Source organism: Myotis brandtii, unplaced genomic scaffold (genome assembly GCF_000412655.1).
Source record: "Myotis brandtii unplaced genomic scaffold, ASM41265v1 scaffold194, whole genome shotgun sequence".
NCBI classification, from domain to species: Eukaryota; Metazoa; Chordata; class Mammalia; order Chiroptera; family Vespertilionidae; genus Myotis; species Myotis brandtii.
Window position 1 is genome coordinate 2,252,048 of NW_005357232.1, and position 20,272 is coordinate 2,272,319.

At 40.5% G+C, this 20,272-nt stretch overlaps 1 protein-coding gene across 2 annotated transcripts in view; it reads right to left on the minus strand.

Moving 5' to 3' along the window:
- SLC25A21 (solute carrier family 25 (mitochondrial oxoadipate carrier), member 21) overlaps positions 1 to 20,272 on the minus strand; it is a 541,855-nt gene that overhangs the window by 51,136 nt on the left and 470,447 nt on the right. For both annotated transcript variants that reach the window (XM_014538612.1, XM_005864975.2), the window contains exon 8: positions 4,598 to 4,664. In XM_014538612.1, coding sequence (XP_014394098.1) covers positions 4,598 to 4,664 — 67 coding nt within the window. The remainder of the gene's footprint in view (positions 1 to 4,597; positions 4,665 to 20,272) is intronic.

Consider the following 20,272-nt stretch of genomic DNA (forward strand, 5'->3'; position numbering starts at 1 on the left):
TTCTATTTTTAAAGTATTTAGTGATGTACCTGTGAGCTTTGCATGGACGAACTAAGCACATGACCCTTTCTTGTACATCAGAACCTGCACACACATGTAAAAAGAGGACCCGTTTTTGACAGATGTGAACCCACCGTTTATTTGTAATAAATAATTACACAATATAAAATAAATAAATAAATAAAGACCTGGCTTCCTCGTGTTCTGGGTTCCTCCCTGCCTCGCTGCTGGGGATGCAATCAGGTCCCCCATGGCCAGGCAGGACGGCTTCCTCGTGTTCTGGGTCCCTCCCTGCCTCGCTGCTGGGGATGCGATCAGGTTCCCCACAGCCAGGCAGGACGGCTTCCGCGTGTTCTGGGTCCCTCCCTGCCTCATTGCAGGGGATGGGATCAGGTCCCCACAGCCAGGCAGGACGGCTTCCCCATGTCTGGGTCCCTCTCTGCCTCATCGCCAGGGACATGATCGGTCCCCCGCTGCCAGGCAGGAGGCCTTGCACGTGTTCTGGGTCCCTCCCTGCCTCATCGCTGGGGATGCGATCAGGTCCCCCGGGTGCAGCTGTGCCTGGGACCCCGCCCCTCACTTCCTGATCTCAGATCAGGGGACCACAGGAACCTCAGCACCTGGTGCCCTGGGTGCCGCCTTGCCTGTGGCCCCACCCCTCCCTTCGCATCTCAAATCAGATGGCCACAGGCAGGCTGCACCCTGGACCTGCACCCGGAGCCCAGGATGCTGCCATGCCTGCTGCCCCACCACTCCCTTCAAGATTGCATATTCGGGTCGCAGGCAAGGCTGCACCCTTCAAGATTGCATATTCGGGTTGCAGGCACGGCTGCACCCGGCCTGGGGTGCAGCCGTGCCTGCGCCCCGCCTCTCCCTTCACGATTGCAGATCAGGGGACTGCAGGCACAGCTGCATCCTGTGACTGGGGTGCCGGTGCCTGGGGCCCCACCCCTCCCTTCGCCATGGCAGATCAGGGGGCCGCAGGCCAGCCGGCACCCCTGGCCCTGGGGGTCCTGCACCCTGGCTCTCTCTTCCTCCGATGCCATGGCGATCACCGGCACCCCAGGCCATGGGTGTCGCCTGGCCTGCTGCAGGGCTTTCCAATGCCGCCCCCCAGCTCTTGCCTGCCACCGTTCTTCCGTCTTTCCCCTTTTGCCTCCCATCATTGCGCCTATGTATGCAAATTAACCGCCATCTTTGTTGGCAGTTAATTTGCATATCTCCCTGATTAGACAATGGGAAGGGGAGCGGTCGTACACTAATTACCATGTTTCTCTTTTATTAGATAGGATATTTACCTCTTTACTATGTGTAACTCTGTTTCTATTCTATTTATTAAAAAAATTCCAGTGACTCACTAAACTGATTTCATGACCCATGGGTCATGACCCACACTTTGGAAACACTACTCTAAGGGGTCCTCGCTGGGTTCAGAGAAGTTCTGGGAGATGATGGAGCCCACAGAAGGCCTCCCCACCATTTTCTCTTCTGGTATAAAGGTGTGTGTGTGCGTGTGTGTGTGTGTGTGTGTTTTCTGGTTTTCTCTTCTGGTATAAAGATGTGTGTGTGCGTGTTGTGTGTATGTTTTCTGACTTTCTGTGATTACATTACTATGGAGGCAAACCCCTCTGAGTACTCCTCTCGATGCCCGGTGCATTTTGGAGCCTTCTGGTTTGGCTGGTGGGAACAGGTACTATTCTCAGCCTTGTGTGGCTAGGAGCACTGCTCCCTCTAATTCCTGGATGGCTCTTTCTCAGGCCTTGCTAATTTCCTCACATGCAGGCACTGGTCAGTTTTCAGCTGAATACTCAAGGCGTCTCTCTGCAGACCCTTAGAGTTCTCTCTGTGCAGCTCTCTCTTGTTACTTTGTCCAATGAACTCGAGCTGCCTTGCCCTCCCCAGTCTCTCAGCTCCTTCCCAACCCAGGGAACCCACTGGGCTCTGCCTATATTCCCTTGCCTGGCTGGACCTGGAAACCCTTTCCAGGCAGTAAGGTGGGCAGTCCATAGGGCTCATCTCCTTTGTTTCCCATCTTTCTATCCTTCCTTGTCCGATGTCAGTGTCTTGAAAATTGTGGTTCAAGTTCTTTTTATTTCTTGTTGTTGCTGTTGCAGGCAGGAGAGGAAGTCTGGTCCCTGTGTTACCCCATTTTGGCTGGAAATGGAAGTCTTGGACTTCCAAAAATTCTGAATAGTAGATGTGTTAATTTGGGGGAATTGGATAGAAATGTCTCCTGTTATTAAACCCATACATTTTCTTTCTGTTTTTCTCTACATATGTTTCATTTACTCATGTAATATCAATTGAACATCTGCCATGTGTGGACACTACGAAAGCTATAGAGATAGTGGTGAGCAAACAGCCTTCACAATTAATAATCTCTCATGAGTTTGTTAGTCCTTGAGAGTCTGATCATGGAAACAATGGTGTTCCTGGAACTGTGATGCTCAAGACCAGACCCTGGAACCTGGAACGTGGCGCCTCCCATTTCTGAGGAACCAGCTGGTCTCTTTCTGAGGTCTTCATTTCCTTTTGCTAACTGTAGTACTATTGCTCTTAAGTTGTAAAAGAGGAAGTTTCATTTATTTAGCATCAGTGAGTCTTATTATTTTAATGATGAATCTCATTTCAAAGAATAAAGTGCAGAAAAAACTTAACATTGTCTGTTTCTGATTACAGTAACAATTGCAACTGACATGTCAGTACCAAGGACGATCTATATCTATACCCATATATATAGGAAGTATTCATAGACCATATATATGTATAAGTGTGCACGTGTGTGTATACACACACATATATGGTCTGTGAATATTTTTTTCTGAAGTAAACTTTGATGACATGCAATGAAGCAGTTTACGATGTATGAAATTGTTCCTCACAAATTCTAAGATAAATATCTATAAAGTGAATGTTTTCATGAATTGTGTTAAAAATAGTGCTATCCATCTGGCAAAGATACACTTTTAACTCCAAGTTATACTTAAAAAAGCCAACATACTTACCATATGTCTCAATAATTTTAAGGTAACAACTACTTGAAACAAGATGTCTGGGACCCATATACCACAGCCAGTTGCCCAAAAAGTTCATCTGTTAACCATTGTACTGGCAGCGAGCATTGCTTTCTTTTAAATAGAGACTAAGTTTTGTAAAGCTCAACTTTTTTTTTCTTCTGTAAAAGACTGTTCAACATTGATAAACCTTAATCATCTTAAAGTTTAAATGGTCTCCAATGTATAGTATTAAGAAAAAATATTCCAGGAAAATCTTTAATTATAATTTACTTTATTTATACATGTAAAACACTGAACAAATGAATATATTATTCCATGGAGACAAAGTGGCTTTTTTTTTAAAACAGGAACTCTGCTCTGTTTGTTTACTTGGGCAATCTTTTATCAAGTGAGGCAGTTTCATAATCCCATTCAGCCTCTTGTGTACTTTGGTGAACTTTTTCCAGATTCTCTGGTAGTCAGATCCTTATAATGACATTTGTATTGAAGATATAATACAAAAATCACAAAAACTATGGCAACAAAGAGGACGAATTTATAGAGAAAGTGTGTTTTAAAGCTTTGTTTTCTGAATTCTAGATCTGAATTAAATCCTATTAAATTACTATTTTGACATAATGTAAAAGTTTGGTGTCTCTGTATACATGGTTATTTTATCATAAATTTTAATCTAGTCACCCTCTTAACTTGCTGATATATATATATATATATAATGTTGCCCCTTCCCTTCCAGGAATATGGGGAGTATTATTTGAGTAATGTATGTGACAAAAAGCTTTGTGTCAGTTGGAAAGGAAGTCTTTCAGTCTAAGTTTATGTTTCCTTATTATGGAAACATAATAAGTGTTGCCAGTGGTCTGGATGTGGGGGTCAGTGCTAGTTAGAGTCACTGTGATCAGGATTTTTGTCTGAAAGAACATATAAAAAAGTGATCAGATTCAGTTCTTTCTCCCTCAGAGAATCCTGCCAGTCCTCTGTGTTCCTATCCAGATACTGAAGCAGTAAGTAGTACATAGACTCCATAGTTATGTGGTTTAAAAGATGGAAACAGGGAAATGGAAGTAATAATTTTGGAAAAACCAGAATAGAAACTTTTAACAGAGGTGGGGAGGGGGTAATGAAGTTGGCATGACAAAGAAATGTGTTATATGAGAATCATATCAGGGAAATATAGTGTATTAGTTTACTCTGTTCATATATAGTGTATTAGCTTGCTCTCCTCTCTCTTTCTTTAATAATTATTGCTCCAAAGAAAAATTGATGAATTGCTTTGAGAAAAAGTGCAAGCTATATTGTGGCTGTTGTGTTTTGATACACGAATTTCATTCACCACTGTGCTTTTTATATAATTTCACCATTAGAAAGGAGTACCTTTACCCCCCCCCCCATAAAAATCCACAAACCAATATTTGAGAGATTGGTCAAGACTAATTATAATAAAATTATGCCATAATTTCTGCGTTAAACATCTTATCTTATACTTAATTCAATTTATGTCCCACGGGATGTTGTGAGATCTTTTAACGCTGAAGCTGTCACTGTAGTCTGTCTTTACTTGGTGGGAAGCATACACTACTTACCTTCACTGCTCTTTTTGGTGTTTCAGCCAATATGGGTGGTAGAATTCCCTTGTAAAAACCAAACAACCTGTGGGAGAAATAAAAAGATTTTATATAAGTAAGGGAATTAGAAAATAGGTAATTCTGCCTTTGTTTATAGATAAAGCAACTAATCTTAAAGTATTCCCAATTATTCAATGTAGCCACCAATTCTGAAGCCCTCCTTTGTTTTTTTTATTATTTTTTAAAAAAAGATTTTAAAATTGATTTTTAGAGAGAGAGAGAGAGAGAGAGAGAGAGAGGAAGAGAGATGGAGAGAGAGGTATATCGATGTGAGAGGTGAACACTGGCCTGCTGCCTCCTGCATGTCCCCTACCAGGGATCAAGCCTGCAACCTGGGCATGTGCTCTGACTGGGAATTGAACCAGCAACCTTTTGGTGCACAGGATGACACCCAACCAACTGAGCCACACTGGCCAGAGCTCCTCCTTTGTTTTAATTCTAAAGTAGAGAGATTATGAATACTATGCTTATTAGCATTGTTCAGATGAAGAATAAATGATACTGAGACTGAAATCTCTTAGGTAAGTTGCTAAATACAACCATGAGCTGAACCTTAAAGATGAAGTTGATTCCCCTTAATCTAAGGAATCTTGAATTTACTTTCTAAGTTGTGTGGTAGGTAGCTTCAAGATGTCTCTTTTCTTGCATTTTCTCCTTTATGGGAACTAAATGATGCAGGGTCATTAAATTCAAACTTTCTGGGGCTAACAAGGTGACAAAATCTCAATTTTAGCTTTACTAATACATAGACCTTTAGTAACAGACCCTATGGCTATGGACTTGGACTCCTGGGCCTGTCCTGATTTGTCATAATTTTTAAATTTCCTTAACAGAAATGGAAGTAGGTCAGGTACATATGTTGCTAACAGAAGAAATGTCAAACTCCCTTGCTAAATATGCAATTTCACAGGGCCTGGGACAGCTATTCTTGCCTATGTTGAGGAACTTGTCACATATTCAGATGTTTTTAGAAAATAATGAGTAGATAAGCTTATGGTAGGTTTATAAAAAGTCATCACTTATTTCATATTAAATTTTAAGACTGAACATTTTAAATTTGTCTAACATGGAATCTACATATACAGGGTGTCCCCCCAAAAATGTATACACACTATAACTGCTGATAACTCAATTGTAAAAATTAAATGTATTTTAATAAACACTGCCTTTATAATTACTCAAAGTGTGTGTATACATTTTGGGGTGCATTATACATATATATATGCCATATCCTCACTTTAAACCTAGAAATACATAAATAGAAGAGAATATTCTACATTATTTTCTGAGATAATCAGTTTCCCTGATGAACCCATAAGTGACTAGAGATAAAGGCAGGACTCAGTGTGTTAATATGTTAGGATGGTCATTTTACATGGGGTTGGAGATTCTTTGATTGACCCCTCAAACTTCAACTTATTCAAGTTGGGTTCTGCTTCTAGTTGTGCTTCTGGAACAATAAAGTTAAGAATTTATTCAGACTAACTCACTGTGCCACCCAATCCAACATGGTGACCTCTTGCTCTTCCTTAATTAACTGGCATATATAGCACCCTTCAGTGAGGGGAGCAAAAGGCTCGTCTTCAGTTTTTAAACTGTTAGCTCCTTGAGGGCTGGGTGTGCATTACAGTGCTTATCCCAGACTGTGTGTGTGTGTGTGTGTGTGTGTGTGTGTGTGTGTAAACAGAATATAATGTTTGTTAAGCATATGAATTTTGTAAGAGGAAGAACGGAATCAAATAATCCCCTCATATGGATTTACTGTGCTCACTAATTTTCAGTGAATGGATAGTACTAGCATTATGAATAGGAAGTGAAGCAAATATATGTTTTGAATAATTATGGGAATTCACAAATTCCCCCACCTCCTTTCATTCAAATTTCAAGTACTAATGCCTGAAATTCACTTGTAAAATTTAGATACCAGAACTCTTTATCATTTCAATTTTATTATAAATTATTAGAGGCCCAGTGCCTGAATTCGTGCACAGGTGGGGTCCAGCTGGCCTGGCCCCAATTGGGGTGGATCTGGGCTGGGCCTGTCAAGAGGAGGAGATGGTGGGAGGTTGGCTGGCTGGCCCCCACTAATCGGCCCTATCAGGGCCAGGCCAGCTGGGGGGAGGGGCTGGAGGCAATTGGCTGGCGGGCCCTGCCCCCAATTGGGGTGGGGGGGCCGATTGGGGGTGGGGCCGGCCATGGGAGGGGCTGTGGGTGGTATGTGTTCCAGTCTCTGGCTTTCTATATACATAGATTATATAAGTTTCAGCATGAGAGAGACTAAGCATAGGTTGGTCTTCCCAAAAGATAAATGTGATTTTCCTGAAGTTCTACGTGTATAATGAAAGATATTATTAGTTCTGTTATTTCTGTGCTGAATTTTCTACATCTGGAAAATTATGCTTTCCTCACCCCCCCAACCATGCAGGGGCTTGAACACTTGCCCCTTCTGAGGGAGGTCTCCTGCCCCCATGGCTGCTTCTTGCTTCCCATGCCCAGCCCAGATCGGGACCCAGGTAACAAAAAGAGAAGAAAATTATGCCTGGTTATGGAGGGGGGTGGAATTAAGAACATGTAAGTAACTAAAGCTTCTAGAACTGAGTGTCCCGGTTAATAAAGGTACTTGAAATCCCATATAACAGAGAACAGTTATGGGAAGAACAGTTGCTCAGCTTTAAGAAAAAAGATCATAGGGAGAAACATGATAATGTGATGGATCTCTTGGAAGGCGAGCATGTAGGGAAAAGATTAGACTTGTTTGTTTCCAGTGGTAGAACTAGGACCAACAGGCACAAGCAATAAGGAAAGACACATTTTTGTCCCAGTAGGAACTTAATACATGGAAACACTCCTAATAGTCAGGACTATCTAGAGATAGACTGGGCTCTCCTGAAAAGTGGTGACTGCCCCATTTTGATATGTGGTCAAGCAGTGTAGATGGCCACTTGTAATGGATGCCAGAAATGGGACACACACAGTCATAGATGGACTTGCTGGCCCTCCAGGTTGGTCTCCTCTGACCCTCAGATTTTGTTCTTCTAAAAAGAACAAGAGGCCACGGGAAAGTTCTTTTCTGAAGAGACAAACTACCTTACTTCAAACTTTTGCCTAAAGCTTCTCTGGAGGACAGAAGTCTTATAAGTAACACAGAAGGTCTTCATTTTAAAAATGATAGGAGAAAATATTAAAAAGAGGTGTAAGACAGGAGGAAGAGAGGCAGCTGGGAGAACCACAAGGATTTAATCTGAAAAGATCTGGGAGGCCAAGACCCTCTGCTTCACGTTGGCAATGCTTCCTAATGCACTCTCCTTCCCTTCTCCCTGCTCGGTCAAGTTCATGTGCAATCACCCCCGTCCGCTCACCAACCACCTCCAGCCTTCCCACCATCCTGAACTTTCTAACAGTGAATGGATAGCTTAACGGGAAGTTCTCAAGAACCATAGGCAGTCTTTGCTGGCAAAAGGGAAGCTAGAATGATCTATCTCCTTGCAATGTATTCACAGACTTCATGCAATAGTGAACATCTCTGGAATAGTCAGAGGTGGCCCCTCTTCTGGTGAGAACGGCCCCACCCCATTTTTAAAATAAACACTGCCTTTATAATTATAAAGGAACTAACATACTACTACAATGATATTGCTTGTAGGCAGTGGTTGATTGGGCGCCTCACTAAGTGGATCCAAATGCTATTCTGTCTCTTTGCCCCAGTTAATCTGATCCAAGTTAGACCTAGCTGAGTTCCCCCCACCCCCAGGATTTTGGAATTAGAACTAAAAAAGTGATTCTCCCTCTATCTGGTTGAAGCTCTATAAAGCTAAAAAACCAAAGGCAGTCCTCTGTCATTTGGAAAAACTCAGTGTACACTGATAAGAAGGAAGGAAGCTACCATTTAGGGAAACAGTCAAGATGGAGAAGAGAAATCCTGGTACTGGAAGCCTGACTCTCCTGCCAGGTCTTCTTTAAGCTCAGTTACATCTCAGCTCTTTTGAATATTGGCATTTCCATTGCTCTTGGTTTCCTGAGATACCCAGTTACATCTATAACACACTTAAATTTTTACTTAAGTAAGTTTGAGTTGGGTTTATTACTTATAACTGAAAGTCCTAGCTCCAAAAAGGAAACTTCATGGCCCCTCCTGCCAAAATGGCTGCTGCAGCATCTCAGTTCCATGCCCTCTCACATGAAGAGTCTTTCTGTCAGTTTACATGGGCCCTTGGGCCCATCAGAAGAGGCACACCCAAAATTTGAGCAAGAAAATGTAGGCAAAAGCTCAAGCTGACGAGCTATTTTTCTGACTTGATTAGAAAATTACTGAAAGTTTTCCTAATGTAAAGTATGACATACAGATTCTGAGAAACAAAATGGAATTGTAATGCTTTATGAAGGACATACATTTTTGTCTGCTGAAGAACTGATGTTTATATCCACATGCACTGTTCATTCTGCCAATTTTTTTTGCCTTCATGTAGTTTTGCCTTGAAATACAGAACATGTAGCTTATCAGGATAATAACTAGGGAAGTTAAGAGATTTGTGACACCCATATCAACATGCTTTATATGGCTTATTTCTCAAGAAGTTTTATGAAGGACATACATTTTTGTCTGAAGAACTGATGTTTATAGCCACATGCACTGTTCATTCTGCCAATTTTTTCTGCCTTCATGTAGTTTTGCCTTGAAACACAGAACATGTAGCTTATCAGGATAATAACCAGGGAAGTTAAGAGATTTGTGACACACATATCAACATGCTTTATATGGCTTATTTCTCAAGAAGCAGAGTGACACTTCTTGGGTCAATGGAAAATGGGATTCTAATGTGTGTAATGGCAGTTCTTTCCCCTGAAAACATAGTAAAGCCACCACTCTGGTTTTAAGTTTTGACCCACATCAAGCCGACTGGAGAACCCTTTGGAAGAGGAACAAGAACCAATGCCAGACCTCCCATAACATTGTAGTATAAACTATATGGCAGCCCTCATGTTTTGTTTCTCAAAGTTGCTTTACTTCTGAAAATAATGAGTTTGATTTTAACTAGCATGTGTAGGAAAATGTTAACTTGGATGTTTATAAACCTTTGTTACTATTGTTATAAGTAAAAAATAGTCAAAATTTGTTGAATGCTTACCATGTACTAGCCACTCTGTTAAGGATAAATATTCGAAGGTATATGGACATATTTTAATCTCATTCAACTCCCACAACAAACCCTTGAAGTGGATATGATTACGTTAATCATTTTGCAGGTGAGGCTATCATCACATCAATGCCAAATAGGATACACAGACTCAAATCAAGTTCCATTGTCCTCACAGTCCATGTTCTTGACCACTGGGCTATACTATATTGCAGTTTTTCTTGAAATAAAGCTACTTTTATAAACACTTTTGGAAAGCTATTTCTGTTGCAAAAATGTTTTGACATTTCTTATTTTAGGAGGAAGCAGAAATGGCAAATAAAAATCAGGTTTCTATTCCATTCCATTCAATTCTGTTCTAAAGTAATGTGAAACACTACATGCATAACTGATATAGTTGGGCTGAGATGAACAAGATCATTTTTTGGTGAAAGCTTTGGGGTTGTTGATTAAATATTTTCTAGTTGGATCAGAATGAGAAAAAACAGTAGGCCCTAGGATAAACCTTCTTCCCCCCTAGGATAAATTTTGCCTTTAAGAGGCACACCAGGATAATTCTGTCAAGGATTAAGAGAAAGAGACTGCTTCAGTAACATGATAAAACATTGAAATAGTAATATTAAATATTAAAATAAAAAAATTTATCCAAAAAGTCAGTGGGGAGCTCTATTGGTTGCTCACCCAACAGATACCCCTCCAACCCCTTCTTGTTTCCTGGGGTAAAAATGTAGGTATTCATCATCCTCTATGCTGGGAAGAAAGCCCTTATGTTGGGAAGAAACCTATGCTAGTCCAGGGGATGAAGCAGAATTATTCAAGCCAATCATGGTGGTCTCATTCTTTTGCTAGTGGAACCTATTGCATGCATGGCATATAACCCAAACCTAGACCATGAAACCAGCATGGGGGAAGAGTGTATGCTGGAAGTCATGGATTTTCATCCTCAGGACAGAGGAACATGGGAAGAAAGTCCCTCTTCTTTTCAAGATGTTGTCCTAGCTCCACAAGGTGCCTGTGTACTGTGGCCAGCTGAGATATCATTACCCGCAAGCTGAGGATGGCCAGCAGAAAGACGGAAAAGACCTGGATCTTGAAGAATGAATTAACCAATCTTGGCATCCTACCTCCAAATATATGATTATGTATATGATTATGTGCAATTAAAAATAAATCTTTACTATTTGAGCTTTCAACTCTGTCTTCTATTAACCTACAGCTAAAAATATTCTGATACAAATAGCCCTTAACACCCCATTTCTGAAAAAGTCTTAAGTGGTAATTCTTAAATCATAATTATAGCAAAGATAGCTGTTAACTGTTAAACAGAGCTTTAGAAGGAGACTGTGAGATCCATTTTTAAAAACGGATTTAGATGATTTCTTTGGGGAGCCCATCACACACTAAAATCCTGTCCCATTAGGATGATTTCCTGTGAGAGAACCCCATACCACAGATGGAATGTGGAGAAGCTTGTAAGCAAACATGAGGATGGGGTTTCAGGGCTCTAAAGCCATTAGATCATGGTGGTTTATATACTAATGAGAGTTGTTGTTCAGAAACATAAGTAGACAAAGAGGACTACAATATTGGATCACATTTGTTTTTAATTTATAATAAAACAGATCCTGTATTACTTTGTACCTCTATAAAATGTAGATCAAAACTGCACTGCACATGTTCTCAAAGACACAGCTCACACACAGCTTATTTGAAATAAAGATTGGTGCCAAACCCCACAACATAATTTTACCCCTCATTTCCCCCATACCCACTTTACAGTGTGAAGCTATTTAACATATTGGGTGGCTCCAAGATTATAGACCCACCAGTGAAAAGATGTTAATTGTAGGATGCAAGGAAATGTGGAGTTCCCTTTGAGTTTGAGTTTGTGTCCCATCTTGGTGGTTCATTTACAGCGAGCCAAACCCTCGAAGAAGCCTTCCTGCTGTCTCTCATTAGTTGGCTCCGGTTTTAAGTTACCTTGTTTAAGGCCCGCATTTTAGGCATCCAAAGAGACTAGACATATCCTTAATTAAATGTCTTGTACCTGACAACATCTTTAGTCCATTGGATGGCTGAATAAAAAATTATTTGCTTTAAGTCAGCTACTGAAATCTGAAGACGTTGTGGTGAATAGTGAGTAGACAGAAGAGTAAAAATTGGACTCAGGTATAGAAACCAAAAAGGAGCGAGAAATCACATGTGCTGCCTGCCCCTCCTTCCCCTCCTCTGAGTTGGTTTTGCTGTCATTTTCCTAATTTAGTCTGTAGAAAAAGTGTGTTTGGAAGTCATTTGTACTGTAGAGTTGGACCGCTCCTCCAGGCAGGCTGGGAAATTTCCGAATTTGCTGGGCTAGTCAGCAGGGTGTTGGTGTTAGGAGCAACAAGATGGAATCTTTTCTTCGTAGCAGCCCCAAGAAGGAAGGGAAACTGTTGCTGCTTCACAATGACCTTCAGAGGGAGTCATACCCTGTTGTTCATCAGAAAATTTATAAAACTCAAGTGATAGATTCCTGAGAAATGAGTATAAGGAAACCATGAATAAATTATCTTGCCATCTAAGAGAGGAAAAGATCAATGTACAGATCTGTTGCCTGTGGAAACCGAGGCTTTCCCTGGTTGTTCGAAAAGAAGGGCTTTGGGGCCCAAACTGCTTCGATTCATAATGTAGGTCCAGCAACCATCACACTGAATGCCAGGATTGAGAGGCACATCATCCAACCATGCAAAGGCCAATTAAAGAAATGATTTCCAAGTTGCAAAGCCATTTTCCAAGCCACCTGCAGCACACTCACATGCAGCATGAGAGGATGCTTTCACCTGGATCCCACGTCTTTGCCAAAAGCCTGGCATTCAGCAAGCGTCCAGAGCAGCAATAATACTCACCGGTGAAGCATGAAATAGGAGCGACAGGGAAAGTGACACCAGATCTCCAGTGGGGAAATTGGAAAGCATTAACACGTCTGTGTACCTAACAGAGCACAATTACTACATTTTATTTTGTTTCAACAGTCAGGACCTAAATGAACATCACCATTCAGTTCTGTTCTGGGCAATGTTCCAAGCTCATCTTGGTACAGTTGATTTTGAAGCCTTACAGTCAATCATATCTCCACAATTTGTTCTTTTTTTCAGTCTTCAGGCATCCTCCTGATTTCCATTTCTTGTTTGGAAGCCTTGAGTCATCTGTTCTGGCAACATGACCAACCCAAATCAGTCATTTTCTCCAAATTATATTGAAATAGGGATCGTGCTATTTTGTTTTCTTCCTCCTTCTTTCTTTCACATAATTTTCCCTTTAAGGATCTCCTAATACAAAGCTGATTGAAGGCATACAATATCCTCTTTCTTTTGCTGTTGTCAAATCCAAGTTTCTTACCCACATGCTGTAGCTCTGTAATTAAAACAGTGAGGGTGGCTCTCAGCCCTGGATTATGAGTGCAAGGCTGCCATTGCTCCATAGGTTGTGTATCCCAGGGCAGAATTCTGACCCTGACACCAAACCTTTAGGACATTATTCTGACATCATTTACACTGATTCACAAAATCCAAATGAAAGAGTGAGGTTTCATGCTCTGTTATTTGAATTATGTAGAATCTGCAATCCGAAGCTCTCAAAATTACATGCATCTTCAGGCCATTTTCATTTAGGTAAAGAAGAGAGGGAAAGCTATATATCCTTCAGAGGAGAGAAGAAAACACCTTAAAAAGTGACACAGATTCTTTTTAAAAGAATCAACTGAACTTAAGGCGGTGCAACATAACTCAAATTTTAGCTAACATCTATAATAATGAAAGTGGAATATGCTAATTAGACTGGACATTCTTCCGGACGAAGCCGGGGCTGCGAGGGAAGTCTGGGTCCTGGGTGCCAAAGAGAAGCCAGTATTGGCAGCCAGGGGAAGAAAGGCCTACTCTTGCAAGAATTTTGTGCATTGGGCCTCCAGTTCTAACATAAAGCTAACAAGTTTTCCCTGCTTCAACTCATATCAGATCTCCAGGCAAACACACACACACACACACACACACACACACACACACACACACACACACACACAAAAGCTATTACTTTTCATAACAGAGAATTAATTAAATTAAATTTGTGCATATGGTCCTCAAATGTATTTGCTACCCCAAACCCATACCACTTTCATTATATGCTGTATGAAGAAATTCTTTAAAGTTTTCCGGAACACACGTGTTTGACTGAACTTTCAGTATGATTTTACTATGACAATTAAACTTTGTTGATATGTCTAAAATAAACTACAAGTTTGATTTTCTAAGACACAAAAAAGTAGTTTAGCTGTCAGTATCACTTAGGAGGTAAGTCCATGGCTCCATTCCCTGGAAAGTTGGCAGCGTCCTCGGTGCACTGAACATGTTGCACAGTTCAGCCCAAGGAAGGCATTAGCGTGATATAAGAACCAGAACCCTCATGGAAAATACCAAGGAAAGAACAAGCAAAAAAGATATTTGAGAAGCAACTAAAGTAGTACATAATGTGGGCAGAATGTGTTGTTAATTGCTCCATTAATCTATAAATGAAGAGACTTATTTAGAACTAACTATGCAAAAGTGTATTAATTTTCAGTGACAGCAGATTACGTTGTTTATAAAGGTGAACTCATTTTCACTAGGAAATAAGAATCATAAGAGCAGTCATTCACTCATGTGAATGACAACTATGAGGAAAAGAAAAGAAAGAAAAACAACAACAACAAAAAAGACTGAAGCCAGGAAAGAAAAGAGGGAAAGAGAACCTGATCATGCCCTGGCTGGGTAGCTCAGTTGGTTGGAGCATTGTCCTGATACACCAAGGTTTGGGGTTCCATCCCAAGTCAGGGCACGTACAAGAAGCAACCAATAAATGCATGGAAGGTTGGAACAACAAATTAATGTCTTCTCTCTCTCTCTCTCTCTCTCTCTCTCTCTCTCTCCCTCTCTTCCTTATGCTCTTTCTTGAATCAATTAGAAATAAAAGTTTTCTGATAAACAAGTTCCACTGAAGAAAGTCTTTGCTCCATTCTCTCACCCATCCTCCATTTTTAATTTCATTTATTTCCCCCCATAATGAAGTAATTATCATTCATTTATTTACTCATTCATTCAGTATGTTTTTTGTTCCCAACACTAAGCTAAACACAGTTTTCTAGGATCAAATGTTGATTCAGTCTCATTATCCCAAAATCAACTAAGATAATTTTCTCCAAGAATTCTTCTCTGAGATGGCAGACAATATCTTGATATTTTACCTGCTTGCAATACTTGAAAGATGTTGCCCTTCACATTGCCTTATATTAGCACATAGTAATACTCAATTAACATTATATTAAATATACTTATATTCAAATAAGAAGTGTATATATTTATGCATATACATACAGGGGGTAGGCAAAAGTAGGTTTACAGTAGCTTGTATGCAAAAAGAATGTAGATTATGATCATCACAATAGCTTTATTTTTTAAAAATGTATTTTTATTGATTTCAGAGAGGAAGGGAGAGGGAGAGAGAGATAGAAACATCAATGATGAGAGGGAATCATTGACTGGCTGCTTCCTGCACTCACCCCACTGGGGACCGAGCCCACACTCAGACATGTGAACTTGATCTGAATCGAACGCGGGACCCTTCAGACTGCAGGCTGACACTCTATCCACTCAGCAAAACCAGCTAGGGATCACAATAGCTTTCTTAACTCAAAAGAATGTCACTCACAGCTCTAAAACTACTTTTGCCTGCCCCTGTATACACATATTCATACACACATATGTATATAGATCCAGTATACAGATTCATACACAGATATGACTCAGTATATTAATAGTCTGACATACAATTTTAACTGAATAGAATATCTATTATTCACATGATTACCATATTTAATCCAGGTTATGAATTGCTTGACAATGGCCACTCCTGTTCTTTATCACCACCCTCTGGCATTTAGCATTAATTTGATGCTACCTGTCAGTAAAGGCAATGTGATGTAGTGGGCAGGAGTGTGGGCTGGAACCACACTCTTTGGGTTTAAATTCTGGCTTAACCAGTATGTTAGGTGTTTATCCACCATGAAAAACCGCTGGTATAAGGTGAACAAATTAATTCTAAAGCATTCCTGCCAGAATAGAGATGTTTGTTTATGCCCGCTCTCTTACAAGTGCTTATGGAAATGAGTTAGTACGTTGTTGTAAGTAGCATGATTTAATAGCTTGCCCTAGCTGCAGAGCTATATATGACTGCAGCTGGGACAGAAAGTCTCAGAATTCGGAGGTATCCTTCACCAATGGAGCCTCATCTAAGTGTGTGACCCAGTGCATGAGGGATTCACACCCTGTTGTGGAATTCTGCTACAACCAATTCATGCGTGTTTGAGGTCAACGATGCTGCTCACTAAGTGCACTGAGTGGACAACTCCCAAAGTACATTTGGGAATGCATTAACTCTATGGCCGCCAGTTATACAGTAGGCTCCACATTAATTTCTTGAGGTGCCCCCTGGTGGACTTCCAACAAAACTGAGTCTATTGAGAGAAACTTGAGAAACAAAAATAGCAATCATTGTGCTAAATGCTTTACAACTATTATCCCATTCAAAGATTCTACTCTTTCCATTTTACAGACAAGAACATGGAGACCCAGAGAAGTTAAGCAACGTTCTTACTAGTCATGCAGCTAGTAAGCAGTGGAGTAGGGATTAGAACCCAGGTGTATTTGACTCCCAAATCTCCACTCTTGAATGTTGTTTGACTTCTGTGTTCTCAGAGAGAGTCAGTCAAGTCCACTGGGAAACATCATTCCACCTCCTGGCTCTAGTGCTCTTTGGGTGACTATGTCTCCAGAGTTCAGGCCCCAGGCTCTGCTTGGTTTCTGGGAGGGGCTAAAACTCTGGTTTTTGAATGGAGAAACAGCTAGCTGAGCCAGGGTTTGTAGTCTCTTTTGTCATCTACGTTCCCCTGCACCAGAGTTTTTTAAGAGCCTGAGTTCTTATTTAACTGATTGAAACACAAGTTAAATGGGTAGTTAGCAAGCTTTCTGGATTTAATAAGTCAAAGTCTTTTTTGTACTTCATGGACTTCTGAATATGCACTGTTTTTTAGATCACTTTGAAAAAAATTTCCTTCATAGCACATTACTATCATTGAGCACTTAAGGCCTATTTTTCTACCTAACTCCTGCAGTCAATGTCCTAGAAAAACACAAGTGGGATAATTTATGTAGAACTCAAGATATTTGAAAAGCAATGCAGAAGACAACCCTAGGACTTAGTTTCTGGATGGTAACTACCTCTCTCTGGTGATTTCATCCAGTCCTATTACTTTAATTATCACCCATATGCTGGTAATTGTCATATATCTCCAGTTGGATGTAATGATTAGCATGTTCAAGGTGAATTCCTGATTCTCCCTCCACAAACTTGCACCACCCACAATATTCTCCAGATCAATTAACAGAAACTCCATCTTTCCCATCACTTAGACCAGAAACTTTGAAAGCATATACTTAAGTTCTCTCTCTCTTAATTGTCTCTGTTACCCTGGTCGGAGCCTTGATAATTTATCACTTGAGCCACTGTGATAGCCTCCTAATTAGTTTCTCTACATTCTATTTGAAATGCAGTAACAGAATAGTCCTATTAAAATAAAAAGTGAGTCATGCGATTCCTCTGTTCCCAACCTTCCAATATTCTCCCATCTCCCTCACGGTGAAACCAAAGCCCCTTCCAAGACCCCAGGCAATGTGCTTCCACCATGCTGTACTATGCCTCCCACCTCACCTCCTACCACTCTTTCCTTGGTTCACTCTCCTCCAGCCCCAAAGAATTTCTTGGACCAGGCACACTCTCACCCCAGAGCCTTTATACTTGCTGTGTCTTGTCTGGGATCCTCTCCTCCACATACCCCCATGGATCATTATTCACTTCTTTAATTTTGTACCAATGTAACCCCCTCAGTGAGCTTATTCTCACCTTTCTTTTACTTAAAATTGTAACCTCTCACCTTGGTACTACCTGTCCTTTCTGGCTGCTTAATTTTTATTTATAGAATGTTTCCCCTTCAAACAAGCTTCATAAGTTTACCTGCTTGTTTTATTTATTCTCAGTTGCTCCCGCTAGGATGTCAGCTTCATGAGGACAGGAAAGGGCTTTTGTCTTTTATTTACTGCTGTATCCCAGGGGCTAAATACAGGACCCTTTACATAATCAATGCTCAGTAAAGATTTGTTGAATAAAAGAATAAATGTATTATATTTCCACTGACCCAGTCTGATGGCACTGTGAATAAGAAATTGTACCTGGTATTTTGAACTATTACAAGATCAATCTCTTTCATTTTCCCACCAAATGTCAATTCTTCCTGATTTCGTTGGAATCACCTAGACTTCACCAAATGACTATAAACAAGGAAAGTTTGAGACATCTGATCTAGTGAATATGAGTAGACTTCAGGAAATGGCAACGAGGAAGTCTAGACTTCATGAGTTATTATCAACTATCAACCTGTGGTAACAAACAGCATTTTCACCACCCAGTCAGCCCCATCACTTCTCTATACCAGCAGAACCTAATCTAGTGTTCACATGGTTGAGGCCATGTGTTCTCTCTAGCCCTGGCACGATTGATTTAATCAGCTGCTCTTATATTCCTGCCTCTAACTGTATGAGACATGAACACGATACCTAATTTTAGCCAATGAAACCCGGGGGAGCTTTAGACAGAGGTTTTGTTTTCCCTTCTTAAAAATAAGATTCTTTGGTCTTACCTCCAGAGATGTGAATTTGGTAGGTCTGAGTAGAGGTTCAGGAATTTACATTTTTAACACCTCCTTAATTCTGATGCAGAAGGTCCAGGAACTATACATTGAAAAATAGAAAAACATACTTCCCTATGAGGTTAATGACCTAGAGCTGCTCTAATACAGATGTCTGTTAGGATGCAGGCTAGAGTACTCAGTACCATTATCAGGCAATTCCCCTAGGAACTTCAGGAACTTATCTAATTTTCCTCTACTCTCTAGCCTAGAGTGCACCCACTTTTTAGCCCAAGCTACGTGCTCCATACCTCTGATGTGCCCATCTCTGGTCTCAGAAACTACGAAGCTATGGATATTCTTACCCCATTCAGCAGTGTCTTATTCTACAGTAGGATGAGTCACTGCTGAAAGTGGTACCAGGTCGCATCCCCCAATACCCTTCAGGGGGACTTTGCTCCTACTTCTTGACTTTCTCTTTGATTTATTGAGGAATAGCACTGAGACATGCCAGAAACAGATTATTATCTTGCCCACATCTTTTTACAGGAGATTAATATTTCATTTCACCTCTGTCTATCAAGACTAGCAGAAATATTGGTTGGCATAAAGCATGTTTTGACTGTTTAAACACGAGAATAAAATTTAAATGAGGCTACTTTCTCTCATTCTGCTAACAGTCATGCATTTTGCAGAACAGGTACAACAGGAAGTAGCCTCCACTGTAAAGAAGCAGGACCACACCTACGGCAGTTTGAGCTGAAGAATGCAGGAAAATACTTTCCTTATGTTTTATAGAATAAACCAACGAAGAAGTCGGGCTTCTCTGGGGTTCTGCAGGTGACTGAGTTTTAGAGAAGGAACACTGCATGGGGAGTGTGCCTACAGATTTTGCTTCTAACTTGATTAGTTATTTGAAGAAAAAAAGACCTGTGAATTACTGACTAATCTTGTTGTTTACACTTCTCACCAAATCCACTAACTGGGACTCTTTGGTCCCAAGGAGTTCCATTTCCTTCACATGCAGTCTATATTTTTTGTTATCATTTAGTTACCCTTTTGGGGACCATTAACTTACTTATCAGCAAGTATTTCTTGAGCTAATATATACCTGGTACTAATATACCTACTATCCATCCATTCATCTATCTTATTGGCTCTGTTTCTCTGGAAAACGCTGACTAATACACCAGGTCATATTAAAAGTGTAATTCCAGTCCTCTTAAGGAACTGCAAAGTATTTGAAGATAATTATTAAGCCCCGTGATGCCTCTTCCTATAACAGGCCCTCAGGTCCCCCATCAATCTACCTTGGAGTTCCTGGACAAAAATTCACACTTAGTGTGGGCTGAGGGCATGGTTGAGCAAGGCTATTATTTCCTTGTTCTAAATGTAATACTTCTATTCATGTGGCTAAAGATAAATTTAGCATTGTCTCATCCACACCATTCTGTTGTATATATGTGTAACAGATTCACACACAAGTGTATACAACCAATTGCTGTAAACCTACTACTCTTCCACTTCCCTAAGGCCATAATAGAAGAAAAGAGAGATGGGTAAGGATAAATATGTTCCAAGTACATTAGTGGGGAAGGAAATAAACTTTAAAGGGGGCTGTTTAACATATATAATCTTATTTCATCTTTATTTACAGATGCAGAACGAAAGATTCTGGGAGCCTAAGTATCTTATCCACATTGACACAGTTAGGAAGGACTTGAGATGGAATTAATGCCCAGGCCTCTC